Below are 23283 nucleotides of genomic sequence, written 5' to 3' on the forward strand. Positions count from 1 at the left end.
TTGAACCCACGCCCTTGGCAATGAAAGCATGGGATCCTAACCACTGGACCACCAGGGAATTCCCCAAACACTGTCTTCTAAATAGACGTTAGGCTGGCCTTCAGGTACAGGAGAGCAGGGTCTACTGATCGAGTCATTTTCGTCAGTACCTGCTCTGAACCTAACACAATGAAAGAAGAATAAAAGTTTAAAAAAACCCAGTAAGAACTAAGATCTTCGGGTGCTTCTGATGTGTAACCCAAGGCTGTCTCCCTTATGCTTCCAGAAGCCCTGCAGCAGTGTTGCGACCTCTCCCAGCTCTGGTTCCGAGAATTCTTCCTGGAGTTAACCATGGGCCGGCGAATCCAGTTCCCTATTGAGATGTCCATGCCCTGGATTCTAACAGACCATATCCTGGAAACCAAAGAACCTTCTATGATGGAGTAAGAGGCAGGGTTGGGCCAGCAAGGAGGTTCCCGAGGTGCAGGTAGAGGGCAGTTTGCCAGCCAGCGAGCCCTGTTCTTTCCAGAACTTTCCAGATGAGGCAGTGTGCCCCACCCAGGATCAAATCACCACCAGATGAGACTCAGCCTTGCAGAAAAGTTCAGAAACCTACCAGCCCAGCTGTCCTTCCTAGGTTCATAACAGCCACGCTGGGAAAATTATCATCTCTGGGGATAGGGAAGCTAATGGCCTTAACGGCCACCAGATTTCTTTTAGTCCCAGACTAATTTTTTTCAGGCCTTGCATTTATTAACATCATGGACTTTGCTTTCTGTGGGCAGACAGTAAAGTAAGTCATTCCTAAGTGGAGGCTGGAAACATCCTAGACCCTGAAAGGGTCTCTTTTTCCTAACTCTGAATTTGTTCACCCAGCTGTTCATATTTCCTAAGCAAGTTTAAATCTGCCTGCCTTAAGAGAGATCATTAGTGAGCTCCTGGCCGTTGTTTTTCCCTCTTCAGATACGTCCTCTACCCTTTGGATCTGTACAACGACAGCGCCTACTATGCTCTGACTAAGTTTAAAAAGCAGTTCCTGTACGATGAGATCGAAGCTGAGGCAAGTCATTGCTTCTCCCTTTGTTCTTATAATCGTGTTCCAAGAGCCTGGACTTCTCAGGTCTCTAGCTGGGCACAGAGTGGGGTGTCTTAGTCCATTTGGGCTGCTGTAATGAAATACCACAGACTGCGGGGCCTATAAGCAACAGGAATGTATTTCTCACAGTTCTGGAGGCTAGAAGTCTGAGATCAGGTTGCCAACCTGGTCAGGGGAGGGCCCTCTTCTGGGTCCCAGACTTCTTGCCATGTCCTTATATGGTGGACGGGGCCAGGGAGCTCTCTGGGTCTCTTTTATAAGAGCACTGACCTCATTCATAAAGGCTCCATCCTCGTGACCTCATCACCTCCCAAAGGCCCCACCTCCTAATTCCATCACCTTTGGGGGTTAGGATTTCAACACATGAATTTTGGGGGGACACAAACATTCAGACCATAGCATGGGAGATCAGTGACTTGCTTTGGACACTGACCTTTATAAACATCATTATCATCAGAAGGGACCTAGAACAGGATGTTAGTCTTTCTTTTTCAGATGTTCAGGGATGGCAAACTTGAGAACTGTATGGGTAAAATGAATTTCTAATGGGTCTTTTACAGTTGGATTAATTGGCTAATAATAATAACAGTAATGCTACCTATCAATTATTATATGTTTACCATTTGCCAGGTATAGTACTAAGCACTTTATGGACATTTTAAATAGTCTTTACAGTAATTTAAGAAGTGTATGCTACTGTCTATTTTACAGATAATAAATCTTAGAGTGTTCAAGTATCATTACCTCCACATCACACAGCTTATAGAGTCTCATTCTAGTACTGGTAGCATGGAAATAGCCATCCTCTCACCTATGAAGCTGTTGAATGGTCGCTCAAGGGCTTTATTTCTGAAATCGTCAGGAAAGGCTGGGATATGCTGCAGTTACAGACAATCACACATTCTTAGTAGCTTGGGACCAAAGGTTCATTTCTCCATTGCATGTTGGCGGGAGGCTCTGTTCTATGTAGTCTTTAATCTGGGACCCATCTGGGATATTCACTAGTTGCCATGGCAGGGGGATGTGTCAGGGTGAATCATACTCTGATACTTAAAGCTTCCACCTGGAAGTGACACATGTCATTGGTCAAAGCAAGTCTCATGGCAGTGTCTCCTTTCAAAGAGGAGCGAGGAAGTGCAGCCCTACCACGGGCCAGCAAGGACCAGAAACAGGGGATCAGCAGTGCTAAGGACTATGAAATATCTCAATTGTGTCATCTGGAAATTGGAATGAGAGTCTCTGCTCCACCTAAGTACATGGGATTATATAAACGTAGAATGAGGCCAATTTTCACACAAATATAAGGCATTCTTATTTATAAAGGAAAGATGTAAGTGTCTTAGGACAAGCATTACCACCAAATTCGTTTGAAAGTTTATGTATTTCAAAGAAAATCTAGTACAGATGCTGCTTTCTTTCTAAATCTTCCAGTTGCTATGGGAGTTGAAAACCTTGATGGACCCCAATGCAAGTCTATCCTGTTTGTCTCCTGAGCAGTACACAAACTTGGAAAGGAAGATTCCAGTAGACAAGTTAATTGGTTGCATCACAGCTTGGACAGGTCCATTTTCCAATAAGATTTTAGATAGTCATGTTCTCCAACAGGTTGAAAACAAAAATTCTAGAGTGTCATATGTCCAAGTGACATTTTAAAAATAAATGTAGGGGCTTCCCTGGTGGCGCAGTGGTTGAGAGTCCGCCTGCCGATGCAGGGGACACGGGTTCACGCCCCGGTCCGGGAGGATCCCACATGCCGCGGAGCAGCTGGGCCCGTGAGCCATGGCCACTGAGCCTGCGCGTCCGCAGCCTGTGCTCTGCAACGGGAGAGGCCACAGCAGTGAGAGGGCCGCGTACCGCAAAAAAAAAAAAAAAAAAAAAAAAAAAAGTAAAGAAAGCACACAGATAAGCCCTGGATAACACTGGAGGCCATGGAGCAGAAGTATAGATTGAGACCCCGAGCTCATGGCCTGCCCCCCTTTCTCTTCCCATCTTCAGACTCTGTTCTGAACCAGGAAGGGCCTATGTGTGGATACCCAAGCTTTGTCTCCCTCCTGTGCCCCTTGGCCAACCCCAGGCCCTAGGGGTACACACACCTGCAGTACAGTGCTCTCTCAGGGAAGAGCCCAGGGAAAAGAACACACAGGGCCTGGAAGGGACTTGGGCTCTTTGGGCAAGAATATTCAAAGCTGGGTATAGAAGGGGGGCATGAGTTGGGCACCCCACCCTGGATCCTACGGGTCCTTTGCCTGAAGGAGGCCCCCTTAGGGATCCTTGAAGCTCAGACTCCAGGGCAGAGGCCTTGGTTACGTGCATGTGAGGACAATACTGCACACAGCACTGTGTTTTTATGTTCAGAATAACATTTAGTGTGTAAAATAAAAGATATGAAAGCTCTTTGAATAAAGAGTTAACCTTATGGAACTGGGAGTTTGGTGCAAAAAGGATTGAAGATTAATCACCTAAATACAGTCTATTTCCTTTGAATTTATACTGTTACCCTGCTACTATCAGAGCCCATCTCTTTAACGCCCCACCTTTGGCCGTTCCCTGCTCTTGCCATCATTGGAGGATTTGCTTTCGATCCTCTATGTCTGCTGTGAACTTTCTTCTCACCTCAGCATCACATTCTGCCACTGACATGATGAAACACTGAAAAGGCAAGACGGTCTCTTATTCATTAAAAACCAAAGATTTTTAAGCAAACTGGTTTTAAAAAGGTTTTTAAATTTTTAATGACCATCAACTTCTTCATTTGCAAAGCAAGGTAAAGTAAAATAAAAGGAAAAGACAAGAAATTCTATTGGGAGAGATGAGGGGACTGATATGTATAATTACAAGATGTGAAGCCCTATCTGGCGTCCCCCTGGGTAGGCACCTTGTAACAGCCAGGAGGGGACCAGTGGGGACAGTGGTTCCTCAACAGCTTTTTGAATTTTGCTTTCTTTGTGCCTGGTTGAGGACCTTGAGAGCAAGAGACCAGACTTCTCAAACTTAGTTGGCCACAGAATCTTCTTTTTTTTTTTTCCTGCAAAGCATCTTGCTTCACCTCACACTTCAGGCAGTCCTGCACCACTGCCCCCTTCAGTTGCTGAAATTTCTCTAATAAAGCCGGACAGACACCATTGACATTTCCTGCTTCTTCTTCACCAGGTGAACCTGTGTTTTGATCAGTTTGTCTACAAGCTGGCGGACCAGATCTTTGCTTACTACAAAGCAATGGCTGGCAGGTATGAGAGCCCCAGGGCTATGTGCAGTAAAGCTTCCTAAGATTGCCACCTGGAAGGCAAGGTTCTCTGTTGCAAAACCTCCCTTCTCCTTTAGGACCTAAGGAAATCTGAGTGATTCCGTGGGCCTGGATTCAGTGCTAGAATGTAGGAGAAAGGAAAATAGGCAGATGTGGTGCTAGATCTCATGGAGCTTACAGTCTAGTGAGGAAAACAGACATTAATAAAAACTACTGAATGCACAGTGTCAAGGGAGGTTCCTACGAAGGACAAGCTAATGGGAATATATGACAGTTAAACCTGAACTAGTCTTTGGGATGGGTAACTGGAAGGGCTGTCCCGAGAAAGTAACCTTTGAGTTCACATCTGAAGTTGATAGGACTTGATTAAGTAAAACTGGGTGAAGAGTAGGGCTAGAAATTGCAGGCAAAACAAACTACTTGTGCAGAGTCCCTGTGGCAGAAGCATAAGATGAAGAGCATGCCTACTTCTACTTTGTAGGGCTGTTGAGAGGATTAATGTGAATTAGTACACGTAAATGTCTCATTCACGGACCACAGAGTGGGCAGGCTGCATGGTAAAGCTGGGCAGGTAGGCAGGGCCCAGGTCTTGCGGCCTTGTAGGCATTTGTCCTAGGAGTGGAACACCATGGGATAGTTTCCACAGTATGACAGTGACCCAGTTTGATTTTTATTTTTAGAAGTTTGATCTTTTAAAAACATTAAACTGTAGAGAACGGATTGGAGGTGAGCAAGAATGGGAGTATGAAGGCCAGACAGAAGGCCAAGGAAGAGGAGAGGTCTGGGCATATGCCAAGTTTTACAGGCTCATTGGTATTGTCAGTATGGGTTGATTTAGACCCCTGAGAATTCCTGGGTTCGAGGAACCCATAATAGTACTGGTCAAAAAAACCCTGCCTACATAGGTAGATAGATAGATAGATAGAGATAGAGATATTTCCCTTTTTATTGGAAATCCCAATGTACCAACCAGTAGTTTCAAGGATTGTTACTTTTTTTCCCTACAATAAAAATTTGCTTTGTTTTGCTTTCAACAACTTGAGTTGTTCTGATGGAGTTCAGACAGGAGGTGGTATACAGATGCACAAGTGTCTGTTAACACAGAATGTGCATTAAATGAAGTGAATGGCTCTTAAGGATGTAAACTATAGAAAGCATATGCATAGGGTTTCAGGGAAAGCACAGAGAACACAGCCTTTCACAAAGGAGTCACTTCACAAGTGTCTGGATTGAATTGCATGGGGTTCTAACAATGAGTGGGCTTCCAGCTTCTCTAAGATAATTTTCAAATATGCTGGTCCATTGTCTGTGTAAACAAACTCAGACTTGTCAAACCCTGGGTCTTCTATATATTTAATTTACAAAATATCCTTATCTGAAATAGGAATCTTAACCTGTATCCCTCCTTATAAGATCAGTGGTTTGTCAAAGATACGGGAAGTTGGGGGAGATTGCGAGAAGTTGGGAGAGTCAGAGAGCACAGGAGGGACAGAGTGATCTAGATCATTGCTGTCCATCAGAAATATAATGCAATCACAAATGTTGGGTCACAGATGTAATTGTAAACGTTTTAGTAGCCATATTTTAAAAATTAATTTAATACTATATTTTATATAATCCATTATATCTAAAATATTATAATTTCAACATGTAACCAATAAAAAGTTATTAAGGAAATAGCTTTCAATGTTTTTTTCCTAAGTCTTCAACATCTAGTGTGTATTTTATACTAATAGCACATCTCAGCTTGGACCCGCCACGTTTCAGGTGCTTAGTAGACTCACCTGGTGGGTGGCTGATGTATTGGACAGGGTAGATTTAGATGATGTCACTTTCCTGCTTAAAAACTTTCTGTGGCTTCAATTACATCTAGAAAACATCTAACCTCCTTGCTGTGGCTTATATCGTCCCACATGGTCTGGCCCCTAGACTAACTTTATAAATTCATTTTTGCACCATACTCTCCAGCACACCTGCCCCTTATCTACACTGACCATTTTTCCTTTTTCTCAACATACCAAGCTAATCATGCCTGAAAGATTCTTCCCCCAGATCTTTCCATTTTTAGCATTTAGGTCTCTGTCCAACAGAACCTCTTTAGAGAGGCTTTCCCTGACCTCCTAACACCAAATGATCCTGTTTTATTATTTTCAGAGCACTTATTACTCTGCAATCCATGGCTTAGTGTAAAAGATCATAATAGAACATCTAATTCATAGGATTGTTGTGAGATTAAAAATGACTCTCTGCATGTACGTGTATGCCTGGTGAATAGTAAATACCATGCAGGTATTTACTGTTATCTGAAATTATTTTATTCCTCTGCCTATTTATTTATTATCAGTCTCTCTTTACTAGAACGTAAGCTCCATAAGGACAAGAACTTTGTATCCCCGGTACCTAGAATGTTTCCTGGGATATACTAAGCAGGGACTCAATTGCTTTTATGGTGAATGAATAAAAGCAAGAAAGCGTCTCAACTTCTGTGTCGCCTGTCTTTAACGCAGAAATTCTATTTCACATGTTGAGCTTTTTGGGCTGAAAAAAAGTAGAAGAACTTTGCTCTAGATCAGAAAAAAAATATTTAAAATATATAAGATAGCACTTCATGAGTAGATCCTGTGGTTTAAAATACACATGGCTGGGTGATTGATCACCATTCACCGTCATGTTTACTGGCCTTATTTCACTTTTACCCCTTCCAGTGTCCTGTTGGATAAACGTTTTAGGGCTGAATGTAAGAACTATGGAGTCATCATTCCATACCCACCATCCAACCGCTACGAAACGCTGTTGAAGCAGAGACACGTCCAGGTATGGTGACAGAGGTGGAATGGGCAGGAGAGAGGAACTGTGACGTTAGCCTAGAGATTGGAAATCTGGACTGCTTACCATCTTCCCTGGTTATTGCCCCGCGTGGGCTGCTGACCATGGATGTAACACCCCCTCAGAATCTTACAGTCAAGAGGCATTGGGCTTCCTTTGGTTCAAGTTCTAGGCTTCTCAGCCCAGCTGCCATTCACCTCTGATGAGTAGCGGCCACCTTTGTCCTCCCATCATAAGCTGCAGCCCACCTCCTTCAGTCGAGACTAATGTTCAGAAATGGGTAAATCTACCCCTGAACAGGGCCCATTATGGTTTCTTTTTATGGAGTTAGTCTCTGTTAACATTTGACCCCAGATGTAGAGGAAATTCTGCCAGGAACTAGAAACATATCCCTGCTTAAAGATGTTCACGTGAGCCTGGCAGACAAAAATAAGAGATGCTCCAGCAGACCTTGCATCCTACTCCTAAGCCCTGCTGTCAGCCACCCAGTGTTGAAATGGCCTTCATGCTGTGACCTCTGTGTGCTTATCCTGTGGTTCACGTGTTTGCGGAGAAGACTTGGGTGAAGGGAAGCAGGGCTGAGACTGAGAAGATGCCCTGGATAAAGAGGACAGGATTTACCCTGGAAGCCCTGGATATTCCCATTGCTCTGAGAAACCTAAGAAATGGAGAATCATAAGAGGAAAAAAACATTTTCACCTCTGCCAACAGTAAGGGCTCAAAGAGAGTTTTTCCTTCAGCCTCTCAGAAGATTACAGCTATCAGTTACCAGTGCAGCTAGAATTAGTCACAGGACATTAATCTTGAGGGCTCTGTGTGCACTATAAGGAGCCTTAGTCAGTTGGAAAATCTCTCCCCAAAGGGAAGCAGAAAAAAACTAAAATAGTTGAGAATAATCCTTGGGCACCTAGCAAAGTGCAGTGCACACAACAGGTACTCAATAAATGTTCATTGCTATCTATGTAGCATCTGCAGTAATGCCCACGTGTACCCCAGTGGAAATTATCCTAAGCTATATTTTCCAGCCTGTAGTCAGCCTTTCTCCTCATGCTTTTAAATTCATCCCCATAAAGGTACACGGTAGGCCCTTGCTGGGGGGACTGCTACTCCCTGGTGACTCTGAACTGGGGCACAGGACGGATACAGGAAGAACTTCAAAGGTAGATTCAGGATGTCAGCAATGCATGGGGTACCAGAGTGTGTCCTGAGCCTCTTCCTACAGTCTGAATGCATCGTATTCTTCCTCAACTTTTTTTTTTTAATAGATCTTTATTGGAGTATAATTGCTTCACAATACTGTGTTAGTACCTCTTGCACAACAAAGCGGATCAGCCATATGCATACACATGTCCCCATATCCCCTCCCTCCCACCCTCCCTATCCCACCCCTCTAGGTCATCGCAAAGCACCGAGCCGATCTCTCTGTGCTGTGCTGCTGCTTCCCACCAGCCAACTGTATTACATTCAGTAGTGTGTATATGTCCATGCCACTCTCACTTCGCCCCAGCTTCACCCTCCCACCCCATGTCCTCAAGTCCATTTTCTGTGTCTACCTCTTTATTCCTGCCCTGCAAGTAAGTTCATCAGTACCTTTTTTTTTTTTTTATTCCATATAAATGTGTTAGCATACAGTGTTTGTTTTTCTCTTTCTGACTTACTTCACTCTGTATGACAGACTCTAGGTCCATCCACCTCACTACAAATAACTCAATTTCGTTTCTTTTTATGGCTGAGTAATATTACATTGTATATATGTGCCACATCTTCTTTATCCATTCATCTGTCAATAGACATTTAGGTTGGTTCCATGTCCTGGCTATTGTAAATAGTGCTGCCATGAACATCGTGGTACATGTCTCTATTTAAATTATGGTTTTCCCGGGTATATGCCCAGTAGTGGGATTGCTGGGTCATATGGCAGTTCTATTTTTAGTTTTTTAAGGAACCACCATACTGTTTTCCATAGTGGTTGTATCAGTATACATTCCCACCAACTGTGCAGGAGGGTTCCCTTTTCACCACACTCTTGCCAGCATTTATTGGTTCTGGATTTTTTAATAACGACCATTCTGACCTGCGTGAAGTGATACCTCATTGTAGTTTTGACTTGCATTTCTCTAATGATTAGTGATGTTGAGCATCCTTTCATGTATTTGTTGGCAATCTGTATATCTTCTTTGGAGAAATGTCTATTTAGGTCTTCTGCCCATTTTTGGATTGGGTTGTTTGTTTTTTTGATATTGAGCTGCATGAGCTGCCTGTATATTTTAGAGATTATTCCTTTCTCAGTTGCTTCGTTTGCAAATATTTTCTCCCATTCTGAGGGTTGTCTTTTTGTCTTGTTTATGGTTTCCTTTGCTGTGCAAAAGCTTTTTAAGTTTCATTAGGTCCCATTTGTTTATTTTTATTTCCATTTCTCTAGGAGGTGGGTCAAAAAGGATCTTGCTGTGATGTATGTCATCTAGTGTTCTGCCTATGTTTTCCTCGGAGAGTTTTATAGTGCCTGGCCTTACACCAAGGCCTTTAACCCATTTTGAGTTTATTTTTGTGTATGGTGTTAGTGTGTGTTCTAATTTCATTCTTTTACATGTAGCTGTCCAGTTTTCCCAGCACCACTTATTGAAGAGGCTGTCTTTTCTCCATTGTATATTCTCACCTTCTGTATCAAAGATAACGTGACCATATGTGTGTGGGTTTATCTCTGGGCTTTCTATCCTGTTCCATTGATCTATACTTCTGTTTTTGTGCCAGTCCCATACTGTCTTGATTACTGTAGCTTTGTAGTATAGTCTGAAGTCAGGGAGCCTGATTCCTCCAGCTCTGTTTTTCTTTCTCAAGATTGCTTTGGCTATTCAGGGTCTTTTGTGTTTCCATACAAATTGTGAAATTTTTTGTTCTAGTTCTGTGAAAAATGCCAGTGGTAATTTGATAGGGATTGCATTGAATCTGTAGATTGCTTTGGGTATACAGTGATTTTCACAATGTTGATTCTTCCAATTGAAGAACATGGTATATCTCTCCATCTGTTTGTAACATCTTTAATTTCTTTAATCAGTGTCTTATAGTTTTCTGTCCCCTTAGGTAGGTTTATTCCTAGGTATTTTGTTCTTTTAGTTGCAATGGTAAATGGGAGTGTTTCCTTATTTCTCTTTCTGATTTTTCATCATCAGTGTATAGGAATGCAAGAGATTTCTGAGCATTAATTTTGTATCCTGCAACTTTACCAAATTCATTGATTAGCTCTAGTAGTTTTCTGGTAGCATCTTTGGGATTCTCTAAGTATGGTATCATGTCATCTGCAAACAGTGACAGTTTTACTTCTTCTTTTCCGATTTGGATTCCTTTTATTTCTTTTCTTCTCTGATTGCTAAAACTTCCAAAACTATGTTGAATAGTAGTGTTGAAAGTGGGCAACCTTGTCTTATTCCTGATCTTAGTGGAAATGGTTTCAGTTTTTCACCATTGAGAACGATGTTGGCTGTGGGTTTGTCATATATGGCCTTTATTGTGTTGAGGTAAGTTCCCTCTATGGCTGCTTTCTGGAGGGTTTTTATCATAAATGGGTGTTGAATTTTGTTGAAAGCTTTTTTTGCATCTATTGAGATGATCATATGGTTTTTATCCTTCAGTTTGTTAATATGGTTTATCACATTGACTGATTTGCGTATATTGAATCCTTGCATTCCTGGGATAGACCCCACTTGATCATGGTGTATGTTCCTTTTAATGTGCTTTGGATTTTGTTTGCTAGTATTTTGTTGAGGATCTTTGCATCTATGTTCATCAGTGATATTGGTCTGTAGTTTTCTTTTTTTGTGACATCTTTGTCTGGTTTTGGTATCAGGGTGATGGTGGCCTCATAGAATGAGTTTGGGAGTGTTCCTCCCTCTGCTATATTTTGGAAGAGTTTGAGAAGGATAGGTGTTAGCTCTTCTCTAAACGTTTGATAGAATTCACCTGTGAATCCATCTGGTCCTGGGCTTTTGTTTTTGGAAGATTTTTAATCACAGTTTCAACTTCAGTGCTTGTGATTGGTCTGTTTATATTTCCTGTTTATTCCTGACTCAGTCTCAGGAGGTTGTGCTTTTCTAAGAATTTGTCCATTTCTTCCAGATTGTCCATTTTATTGGCATATAGTTGCTTGTGGTAATCCCTCAGGATCCTTTGTATTTCTGCAGTGTCAGTTGTTACTTCTTTTTCATTTCTGATTCTGTTGATCTGAATCTTCTCCCTTTTTTTCTTGATGAGTCTGGCTATTGGTTTATCAATTTTTTTTAATCTTCTCAAAGAACCAGCTTTTAGTTTTATTGATCTTAGCTATTGTTTCCTTCATTTCTTTTTCATTTATTTCTGATCTGATCTTTATGATCTCTTTCCTTCTGCTAACTGGGGGTTTTTTGTTCTTCTTTCCCTAATTGCTTTAGGTGTAAGGTTAGGTTGTTTATTTGAGATGTTTCCTGTTTATTGAGGTAGGATTGTATTGCTATAAACTTCCCTCTTAGAACTGCTTTTGCTGCATCCCATAGGTTTTGGGTCATCATGTTTTCATTGTTATTTGTTTCTATGTATTTTTTGATTTCCTCTTTGATTTCTTCTGTGATCTCTTGGTTATTTAGTAGTGTATTGTTTAGCCTCCATGTGTTTGTATTTTTCCACAGATTTTTTCCTGTAATTGATATTTAGTCTCATAGCATTGTGGTCGGAAGAGATACTTGATATGATTTCAATTTTCTTAAATTTACCGAGGCTTGATTTGTGACCCAAGATACAATTTATCCTGGAGAATGTCACATGAGCACTTGAGAAGAAAGTGTATTCTGTTGTTTTGGATGGAATGTCCTTTAAATATCTATTAAGTCCATCTTGTTTAATGTATCATTTAAAGCTTGTGTTTCCTTATTTATTTTCATTTTGGATGACCTGCCCATTGGTGAAAGTGGGGTGTTAACGTCCCCTACTATGATTGTGTTACTGTCGATTTCCCCTTTTATGGCTGTTAGCATTTGCCTTATGTATTGAGGTGCTCCTATGTTGGGTGCATAAATATTTACAATTGTTATACCTTCTTCTTGGATTGATCCCTTGATCATTATGTAGTGTCCTTCTTTGTCTCTTGTAATAGTCTTTATTTTAAAGTCTGTTTTGTCAGATATGAGAATTGCTACTCCAGCTTTCTTTTGATTTCCATTTGCATGGAATATCTGTTTCCATCCCCTCACTTTTAGTCTCTATGTGTCCCTAGGTCTGAAGTGGGTCTCTTGTAGACAGCATATATATGGGTCTTGTTTTTGTATCCATTCAGCCAGTCTATGTCTTTTGGTTGGAGCATTTAATCCAGTTACATTTAAGGGTATTATCGATATGTATGCTCCTATTACCATTTTCTTAACTGTTTTGGGTTTTTTATTGTAGGTGTTTTCCTTCTCTTGTGTTTTCTGCCTAGAGAAGTTCCTTTAGCATTTGTTGTAAAGCTGGTTTGGTGGCCCAGCACCACTTACTGAAGAGGCTGTCTTTTCTCCATTGTATGTTCTTGCCTCCTTTGTTGTAAATTAGGTGCCCCTATGTGCATGGGTTTATCTCTGGGCATTCTATCTTGTAGCATTGATCTAATTTTCTGTTTTTGTACCAGTACCATACTGTCTTGATTACTGTAGCTTTGTGGTACCGTTTGAAGTTGGGGAGCCTGATTCCTCTAACTCCATTTTTCTTTCTCAAGATTTCTTTGGCTATTTGGGGTCTTTTGTGTTTCCATATCAATTGTAAAATTTTTTGTTCTAATTCTGTGAAGAATGCCATTGGTAGTTTGATAGGGATTGCATTGAATCTGTAGATTGCTTTGGGTAGTCTAATCATTTTCACCATATTGATTCTTCCAATCCAAGAACATGGTATATTTCTCCATCTGTTTATGTCATCTTTGATTTGTTTCATCACTGTTTTATAGTTTTCTGAGTACATGTCTTTCGCCTCCTGAGGCAGGTTTATTCCTAGGTATTTTACTCTTTTTGTTGCAGTGGTAAATGGGAATGTTTCCTTAATTTCTCTTTCTGATTTTTCATTGTTGGTCTATAGGAATGCCAGAGATTTCTGTGCATTCATTTTGTATCCTGCAACCTTACCAAATTCGTTGATTAGCACTAGTAGTTTTCTGGTGGCATCTTTAGGATTTTCTGTGTATAGTATCATGTCATTGGCAAACAGTGACAGTTTTACTTCTTCTTTTCCAATTTGGATTCCTTTTATTTCTTTTTCTTCTCTGACTGCCCAAAACTCTATCGAATAAGAGTGGTGAGAGTGGACATCCTTGTCTTGTTCCTGATCTTAGTGGAAATGCTTTCAGTTTTTCACCATTGAGTATGATGCTTGCTGTGGGTTTGTCATATATGGTCTTTATTATGTTGAGGTACGTTCCCTCTATGCCCATATTCTGGAGAGTTTTTAACATAAATGGGTGTTGAATTTTGTCAAAAGCTTTTTCTGCATCTATTGAGGTGATCAAATGTTTTTTATTCCTTAATTTGTTAATGAGGTATATCACATTGATTTGCATATATTGAAGAATCCTTGCATCCCTGAGATAAATCCCAGTTGATCATGGTGTATGAGCCTTTTAATGTGCTGTTGGATTCTGTTTGCTGGTATTTTGTTCAGGATTTTGACATCTGTGTTTATCAAAGAATAACACAGTAAACACACAGATATACTTTGTAGCCAGATTCATGATTATTCATGTTTTAACCACATTTGATTCACTTTCTTTTTCTCATATATGTGTTTTTCCTCTCTCATAAATATAGTAAGTGTAGTTTAAATATATGTTTATAGTATACATAATTTAAAAAACATATTTATATATAAATATTAGGTTGACCAAAATGTTTGTAACATCCTATGGAAAAATACCAAATGAACTTTTTGGCTAACCCACTATAATAAAATATATATTTTAATATACATACTTTTTTCTTAGCCAGTTGAGAGTAAGTTGGAGACATATGACACTTTACCGCTGATACCTCAGCGTGTATCTCCTAAGAACAAGGACATTCTTTCATCATCCAAATAGAATTATCATACTCAGGAAATTTAATAATACTATTTTCTTCATAGAGTGCCTATTTGTCCTGGCCATGTTGTTTATAATTTTAATACAATTTCCTATCAATGCATTGCATTTAGTTGTCATGTGCCTGTGTAAACAAACCATAAGTAACCTTGTATCTCTCCCTCTGTCTCTCTCTCTTCTATGCAGCTGTTGGGTAGATCAATTGACTTGAACAGACTCATTACCCAGCGCATCTCTGCCGCCATGTATAAATCCTTGGACCAGGCCATCAGCCGCTTTGAGAGTGAGGACCTGACCTCCATCGTGGTAAGAGATGGGGGCCCTTGTGAGTTCTGCTCTGGGACTCCTCAGACTAGAAGCCTCATTGGGGGTTGTTGTTAGCCCGGTACTGAGCTAGTTACAGAGAAGCAATGGGTCTCTTTCTCATCTGAATGAGACGGGAAAAAAAAAAAGATTTAAAAAGAATAAGAATAATCTTACCTTCCTGGTTGCCTAGAGAATGGGAGTGGAGGGGGCGTCTTGAGATCTCGAGAAATGGCCAGCCCTGGGGCACAGCTGCTTGTCCTTTAGGATCCTACAGCTCTGTAAAGTAGCTGGGTGGTCCTAACAAACCAGGGAAGGTTACACAGCAGCGTCAGCTTCGTGGGTGTGCAGTAGTATAGAGCCCACAGAGGCTCTTCACAGGTTTAATGCTCTGCTGTCACCATCTTGGAATTCTTAATCATTTTCCAACAAGGGTCCCCACATTTTCATTTTGTGCTGGGATGTGCAAATTATATAGTTATTCCTGATGCACAAGCATGGGACAGGCCTGCTACCTTCTTTTATTAATCAGCAATTTGAACTACTCTCTGCTAATTCTTTCCAAGAATTAGAATAACTTGATTGATCAATCTTTCGGTGAATCAGAGGAAGCTTTTAACGCTTCAAAAGCAGATGAGTAGAAGGAATGAGAGAAGTAGAAAATCACCATTAGAACACCACAGTAGTAATGGTTGCAGGCAGGATCCAATAACAGATGCTAAAATTAGCGGGCAGAACTTTGCGAAGAGTATTTTATGATTCTTCTTATTATGAGGTTTCTAGAATAGTGAGGTTTATAGAGACAGAAAGTACAGTGGTGTTTGCCAAGGAATAGGGAGTTAGTGCTTAATGGGTACAGAGGTTCAGTTGGGGAGATAAGAAGTTCTGGAGGTGGATGGTAGTGATGGTGGCACAACAATATGAATGTATCTAACCCTAATTTAAAAAGGGTTAAAATGGTAAATTTTATGTTATCTGTATTTCACCAAAGTTTTAAAGTTACTCAAATTACTCAAAAGTTTTAAAAATACTTAGAGAAGAAAAAGCATTCTTACATAGTCTCGAATTATCTCCTTTAAGGTATTTATTAATTGCAAAGGGAAGAATACTAATTTTACAATGGGGAAATCTAGCAGACACCATCTTTTTTTTTTTTTTTTTGCAGAATACTTGTTATATTTATGTTTTCTCTTTTTTTTTAACATCTTTATTGGAGTAAATTGCTTTACAATGTTGTGTTAGTTTCTGCTGTATAACAAAGTGAATCAGCTATACATATACATATATCCCTATATCCCCTCCCTCTTGCGTCTCCCTCCCACCCTCCCTATCCCACTCCTCTAGGTGGTCACAAAGCACCGAGCTGATCTCCCTATGCTATGCGGCTGCTTCCCACTAGCTATCTATTTTACATTTGGTAGTGTATATATGTCCATGCCACTCTCTCACTTCGTCCCAGCTTACCCCTCCCCCTCCCCGTGTCCTTAAGTCCACTCTCTACGTCTGTGTCTTTATTCCTCTTCTGCCCCTAGGTTCTTCAGAATCTTTTTTCTTTTTTTTTTCGATTCCATATATATGTGTTAGCATACGGTATTTGTTTTTCTCTTTCTGACTTACTTCACTCTGTATGACAGACTCAAGGTCCATCCACCTCACTACAAATAACTCAGTTTCGTTTCTTTTTATGGCTGAGTAATATTCCATTGTATATATGTGCCACCTCTTCTTTATCCATTCATAGCAGACACCATCTTAACCAAGCATGAAAGGTTAATATCACCAGAAATAAGGTATATTCATGTATCCCCTGATATGTATGCATAATGCAAAATGCATACTCTCAATCTAATCATGAGAATATATCAGATAAACCCAAATCACATGGCATTCAAAAGTGAACAATGCGGGCTTCCTTGGTGACGCAGTGCATAAGAATCTGCCTGCCGGGCTTCCCTGGTGGCGCAGTGGTTGAGAGTCTGCCTGCCGATGCAGGGGACACAGGTTTGTGCCCCAGTCTGGGAAGATCCCACATGCCGCGGAGCGGCTAGGCCCGTGAGCCATGGCCGCTGAGCCTGCGCGTCCAGAGCCTGTGCTTCGCGACGGGAGAGGCCACAACAGTGAGAGGCCCGCATACTGCAAAAAAAAAAAAAAAAAAAAAGAACAATGCTTTTCAAAAGCATCCAGATCATAAAAGACAAAGAGATACTGAAATCTGTTAGAGATTGGAAAAGGCTAAGGAGACGTGACAGCTCAGTGCAATGTGGGATTCTGGATTGAACCCTAAAATGGAAAAAAAAAAATGGTGAAATTTGAATAAGGTCTGTCATTTGGTTCATAAAATTGTACCAATGTTAGTTTCCTACTTTAGGTAACTTATGTAAGAGGTTAACATTGGAGAAACTGGGTCAGGAATATGCAGGAAGTCTGCAGTTTTCACAGCTTTTCTGTAAGTCAGAAATTATTTCAAAATAAAAAGGTTTTTTTTTTTTTAATGGACAAGGTGGTTTTTTAAAAAGGGACTGGGACTTCCCTGGTGGTGCAGTGGTTAAGAATCTGCCTGCCAATGCAGGGGACATGGGTTCGATCCCTGTTCCAGGAAGATCCCACATGCCACAGAGCAACTAAGCCTGTGCGCTGCAACTACTGAAGCCCGCATGCCTAGTAACAAGAGAAGCCACCGCAACAAGAGAAGCCACCGCAATGAGAAGCCTGTGCACCACAGCAAAATGTAGCCCCCCCACTCACCCCAACTAGAAAATGCCCGCACAGCAACAAAGACCCAATGCAGCCAAAAAAATAAATAAGTTTAAAATAAATTAAATAAAAGAAGAAAGAAAGAAAGAAAAAGGGACTAAGAACTAGGACTCTAGCATCAGAAAGACCTTGGGGTCCCAGTCCTGGCCCCGCCGCTTAACTAGCTAGGTGATCTTGGGTGAGTTGCTTATCTTACACTGCAAGCCTGTAGTACAATGGAGGAAATATTAGAATCCACCTCATAGACTTGTCGAAAGGGTGAAATGAGATACTGCCAGGAAAGAGCTTTGCATAGTTCCTTGCCCTTAATGAAAATAGCTTATGAAAAAAGAGAGGAACGTAGAAATTTTGACCTACAAATGAGGTGCTCTCAGGGTAGATTCTCAGAAGCATTTCCAAGAGAACTTGACCCAACTGCCCACCAAAGTACTGGGTCACTGACTTTGAGAGACTATGGTATAGCACAAGTTCTTCTGGGAGATCTACTTTAAGAAATATTTTTCTTTGCCAAATGTTAGCAGTGCTTATCTCCAAGAGGTGGGATTTTTGTTTTTATCTTCTTTGTTTATCTGTATCTTCTAGTTTTCCAGTAATGAATGAGCATATCTTATGGAAAAACTGGTTTTGGGTTGTGTGTGGGTATCTATGGCCTCTTCCCAGCCCTTGAAAGGCACTGAATGTTCTTTTAGCTGTGAACAAAATCAAAACAAACAGTGAAAGCCTGTGTTTGTCAGGTGAGGGCAACATCCTCCAGGAGAGTAGCCACTTCCCATGAAGCCCATGAAGAGGAGAGCCCAAGGATGCTCTCTCCTGTAGGGTCAGGAGGCCCCCACTGCCTTGGCTGAGAAGGCTTCTGCCTCTTCTGAGAAACAAAGCAAGGGATATGCTCCCCTCAGCCCTTCCCTCCACCTTAGAAGCTCCGTCCTGAGATAGGGGAGGGGGTGGCTTGATGCCCAGTTGGGAGGGTTGCAGAGATTTCATCGGTCGGTGGCCCTAACCATACGCAGCTGAGCAAGTAGATTCTCGGAGGGATCTGATGCCAAAGTTGAGAGCTGGCAGCCTGCAGGCTGTGTTTTGTTTAGGCTGTGAAGCATATTTGAAATTTGGAGGCAACACTTAACACTTGGAAGAATTCGAATAAAACTGCAGAAGCTCTGGCAACCTCAGACCAGCCTTCCCAGATAGCAGCAATTGCCTAGAAATGACTAGACTTTCCCATCGGCTGGGCTGGGCTCTCCTGGGTTTGCCGCAGGCCCTGTGGCACGATTCCTTCATGGGATGACCTACCAGGCCTTGCTGTGCCTGAGTTTGAGACCCCTATTCTCCTGGCCCGCCTGGACCACAGAGCTGGTTTAACGGCCAAGTGTGGCTGACACTCAAGTTTTCCGGTTCCCGTGGAAAAGCCCTTTCCACTACTTCACAAAAGTTGCCTGTTTGGGTGTTTTGTTTCCCCAGTGCTGCTTCTCTGTGTTGCCCCCCAGTAAACCGGCTTTAGTATAGAGAACTGACATCCTCTCAGAAGGCACCTGGACCACCCCTGTGGCCTTCTAAACCTCTGTGCCTTGATGCACTGAGCCCTGCATCCCTCAGGCAAGTGCCCTCTTCTGATTGAAAGGCTGGAAGTACACGGCTGATGCAAAACACAGTTTGCATTACATAATAAAAACTCCTGGGACATGGCGGAAGAAGTGGACCTACATTTCCAGCACCGTCATATCAGCGGAGTTGAGCACTTTCTCCTTCAGTCTCTGATGCCCATCTGTGAGACCGTTAAAATCACAGAACATTGGAACAGAAATTGTTCAATCCCAGTTTCTCATCTTGTAGCTCTCTTCATGGTAACAGGGCACCTCCATGTGCTAAGGGACTCAGTGATCTTAGAAATAAAATCATGCACATTCATTGCATTTATTTATTTATTTATTTACTTACTTACTTTTACTTACTTACTTACCCACCCTAAGTGAATAGGAACAAAAATGCCATCCAGCTAGCTAGGCCCCAAGAGATGGAAGCAGACAGCTGATTCTGTATTTCCACCCTTCATTTACTTCAAGGTGCACAGTGACTGGAAACTTATTCTTCAAGCTACCATTCCAGAATTGCAATCCAGATTTTGGCCTTCTTTCAAGAGTTGGCAAGATCTGCCATCACTAAGCCCCATTCTGACATAGTAACAAATCATCAGATGGTGTGAAGTAGCCGCTCCACCTTTATCTGGCAGTAGCTCTCCAATTTGCCACGGACAGCTCAGCCCGGGGCTCCCTCCTCCCCCTGCTTGTCTCACTTACCTGCAGCCAGTTAAGGTTGCTTTGATACAGTATTTTGCCCCCGATTTACAGCCACAGAAACTGAGTTTCAGAGAGACGAAGCTCCAAGATTGGAAGCGTAGTCTGGGCCTACCACACTCTGGACCCCAACCAGAGTCAGAGGGTTCTTGTGGCTGATGAAAATAAAATTGAATCTCTGGTGTGAGGCCACCTCCTATGACTGTAGACAACTGGGCTCCAAGGCCCAGCTCTTACAGCTGGCCCTCTGACCATCCCACCTCCTGGCCACACTCTGGGGAACTGCCTTTGCCGACGTTCTTTTAGCTTTTATGTTGTAAAGCCATCTTTACTTTTCAAAGGGCTTTCTTAGTCATTGCTTCTTTATTCCAGGCAGCTGTGTCACAGGGGCCAAACACATGGGACTTGGAGTCACAAGACCTGGGATCACATCCTAAGCCCTGTTCTGTATTCACTGTATGACCCAGAGCGAGTTGCTTCATCCTCTGAGCCTCGGTTTTCCCCTCTATGAAACAGGGGCAGTCATACCCATCTCAAAAGAAGGCTTAACCACTACAGTGTAGGAGTGTCCTAGAGCATCACAGAGATGCTTTCTGCACAGGACTGTGCTTTGATTCTCTTCGATAGCAATACAGCAAGGAACTAAAGCCAGCCCAAAGGATTTTATCCTTTTTACTTCCTAGCAAGTGCAGTGACCTGCTCTATCCAGATATTACCCGCTCTGCTCCTGTTCTCTGCCTGAAGGTTGGATTCCAAATGACCAGGGCCCACAGCTCATGCACGTCCTTCGTCCATAGCTTGCAGCCAAACCTTTGCCAACATGTGTAACCAAACCCTGTGTGACTGAGGGGCACAGGAGGAGTCCAGATGAGGGAACGTTCTGCCCCCAGCTGTTTTTTAAATTTCTATAGTATACAACTGTTAAGAATGTGAACTTTGGAGCCCAGCTTCCTGGATTTGAAGCCAAGTTACTGCACTTCTTAAAGCCTAGTTTCTATATGTGTACAGTAAGAACAGCCATCGTGCTGACCTTTTAGGGGTTTTTGAGCATGAAGTGAGTTAACACATATAAAGTGCTTAGAATACTGCTTGGCATGTATTAGACTGAACCATAAAAAATTACTAACATTGAATGGTGTTTGACCTAAAAAACAGTAGTTTCACATGGTCCAACCTAATTGTAAGTACTTAGTAGGTGGTAGCTCTTTTGATTGCTTTCTGCAAGGTGGAGATAGCTTCTGGTGATGGATGGATGTTCACAACTTTCTTTTACTTTACTTGCAACTCAGAGGGACAAGCTTTTTCCTTACTAACCTAGAAACTGGAGAGCAAGTAGTCATGCTTTTCTACCCAGGGGGGTGCAGACAAGGGATTTGCACATGGTCTGTGGTCCCCTTCTGTGGGCAGGCACGCAGCCTCCCTGGGCATGGTCTGGTACTTCCTTCACTCAGAAGAAGGGAACGTCGCATACTACTGTAAGCGGTCCTAGTCCCATGCTGGCCGTTATAAAGTTGTCTGAGGGGCCCTCACCTGCATGAAAGGCATCTGTCAGATAATGGTGTCTGCGTGCAAGGCGCGTGTGTGAGTCCTCAGCAGCCGTGGGCTCTCTCTCTGGGCAGGAGCTGGAGTGGCTGCTGGAGATCAATCGGCTCACACACCGGCTGCTGTGTAAGCACATGACCCTGGACAGCTTCGATGCCATGTTCCGGGAGGCCAATCACAACGTGTCTGCCCCCTACGGCCGCATCACCCTGCACGTCTTCTGGGAGCTGAACTTCGACTTCCTCCCCAACTACTGCTACAATGGGTCCACCAACCGGTAAGGGAGTCTCTGTGCAAAGCAGAGTGGGGGTGGCGGTGGAAGCAGCCAGCTGTCTCCTCCAGACAAGCCCTGTCCGTGTCATCAGGGCCTGGCTCACGGCCAGCGTAGAATAAGTATGTGCCAGAGTCACGGAAGGGTCTGGGAGGAATCCACACACTTACCAAGATGGACTTCCGGTTCTCTAAAGATTTGGGACTTTCAATCCTCTTGTGCAGAGATCTGCACACTCCAGCCCACGAGGCACCTCTAGTTGCCAGCTCTTTTTGTTCAGCCTGTGAGCTCAGAATGGTATTGATATTTTGAGACGGCTAGGGAAAAAATCCAAAGAGTTATAACTTGGTGACAAGTAGAAATTATTTGAAATTCACAAAGTGTTATTGGAACTCTGGCATCCACGCTCGCTCATTTACGGCTCATGAGCTTGTTTATGGGCGCTTCTGTGCTACAGCAGCGTCGGGTAGTTGTGACAGAGACCATCTGGCTGGCAAAGCGGAGCATATTTGCTATCTGGGCCTTTAAAGAAAGAGTTTGCAGCACTCTACTCTTGAGGAAACCAAACTGAGGGTGGAGGGTCCAAGCCCTGGAGAAGGCTGTTTCCAGGCCCACCCTGTTCTCGACTTTCTTGACCACTGTCTGAGCAGCTGCAAGCCCAAAGTCGAGCCTGTGAACCTGGATTACAGTGTTCCCATCTATGAAAAGGAGACAGGAGTTAAACGAGAGTCTGTCAGAAGTACCTGTGTAGGCCACGGCCTAAGAAACAGTGTGGGTGTGCCTGATCAGGAAGGGCTCTCGCTATATCAAGTCCCGTGAAGAATAATATTAGGACCCAGTTAACTCCTGCCCCATCTCTTTTCTTCTACTAGTTTTGTCCGAACTGCCATTCCTTTCACCCAAGAACCGCAAAGAGATAAACCCGCCAACGTCCAGCCTTATTACCTCTATGGGTCCAAGGTGAGTGGTCTTGCCTGTGTCCTACTTCTAAGAGGACTAGTGAGCAAAAGCAGATAGAAGAGTGTTCCCCAAATCAGAAAAGCAAAAAGCCTGGAGATACAGAGGCAGCACTGAAATCCAGGCAGAAACAACTGCAAGTATATTCATGTTTATTTGTTTACAACTAGCAGGGGTGAGGGTAAGCGCAGACCTGGTGGGGCTGGATTCTGGGCAGGAACAGTCTGGGGAGGACTTGATGAGGCAAGCAGGGAAATAGGCCTGTGGGTCTCCTTGTCTCGGCGTCCCATCTCCTCCTGTTCTCGGTTGATTCATCGTGGTATCATCCTGCGATTCTGGGATTTTGTGCTCCGTGAAGATGAGGGATTTGCAGATAGGAAGCAGTTGAGAAGGTGGAGGAGCTTTGAAGGAAATCCCAGATGGCCGGAGTTAGAGCTGAGAGGTCTCCTCCTGTCTCTTTGCTGCTTTGCTCACAGTGCCAGTCCTGACACTAACAAAGCTTCCCAGGTGGTGCCTGTTCTGGACTTTCAGTCCTTTGCCATTCGTTAAACAGACATTCCTTAAGCCCCCACTGTAGGCCAGATGCTGGGCAGGTTCTCCATGCTGGGGATTTAGCAGAGGTTGAAGCAGACGCATCTCCACCCTCCTCCAGCTCCATTTCCATACCCGGGGTGGGCACTGGGGGACACCCTTCACAAAGTCTTACCATCACCATGACATATGTAGGAGATCGTTTCTTACCCTGCGGGTTTGTGTGGGAGAACGCCACAGAAAGGGTGCAATAGCTCAACAGCAACGGCAAAAAAGCCAAGATTTTTTTGTGTGTGATGGATGAAAAATGGCCACCTTTGACCCCATTTTCACAAAATAAGCACAGAGGGACTTAGAAGAAGAAGTGACTGGATAAATATAGCATGGTTAGAAAAGGTGCTTCTCTAGGTCGGGAGCCCTAGATTG

General features: G+C 42.8%; 1 protein-coding gene across 8 annotated transcripts in view; it reads left to right on the forward strand.

Annotated features, from left to right (window-relative positions):
• Positions 1–23283, forward strand: part of CYFIP2 (cytoplasmic FMR1 interacting protein 2) — a 131533-nt gene that overhangs the window by 56617 nt on the left and 51633 nt on the right. For all 8 annotated transcript variants that reach the window (XR_002646926.3, XR_016392833.1, XR_016392834.1 and 5 more), the window contains 7 exons: positions 266–422; positions 943–1039; positions 4226–4302; positions 7025–7133; positions 14398–14517; positions 21176–21375; positions 22242–22329. Coding sequence is in view for 5 of the 8 variants with exons in the window: in XM_022590243.3 (XP_022445951.1) it covers positions 266–422; positions 943–1039; positions 4226–4302; positions 7025–7133; positions 14398–14517; positions 21176–21375; positions 22242–22329 (848 nt within the window). In the remaining 3 variants the exon portion in view is untranslated. The remainder of the gene's footprint in view (positions 1–265; positions 423–942; positions 1040–4225; positions 4303–7024; positions 7134–14397; positions 14518–21175; positions 21376–22241; positions 22330–23283) is intronic.

The sequence above is a fragment of the Delphinapterus leucas genome, chromosome 3 (genome assembly GCF_059928025.1).
Source record: "Delphinapterus leucas isolate spDelLeu-1000000601 "Yukka" chromosome 3, BTC_Dleu_Yukka2, whole genome shotgun sequence".
In the NCBI taxonomy this organism is placed as follows: domain Eukaryota; kingdom Metazoa; phylum Chordata; class Mammalia; order Artiodactyla; family Monodontidae; genus Delphinapterus; species Delphinapterus leucas.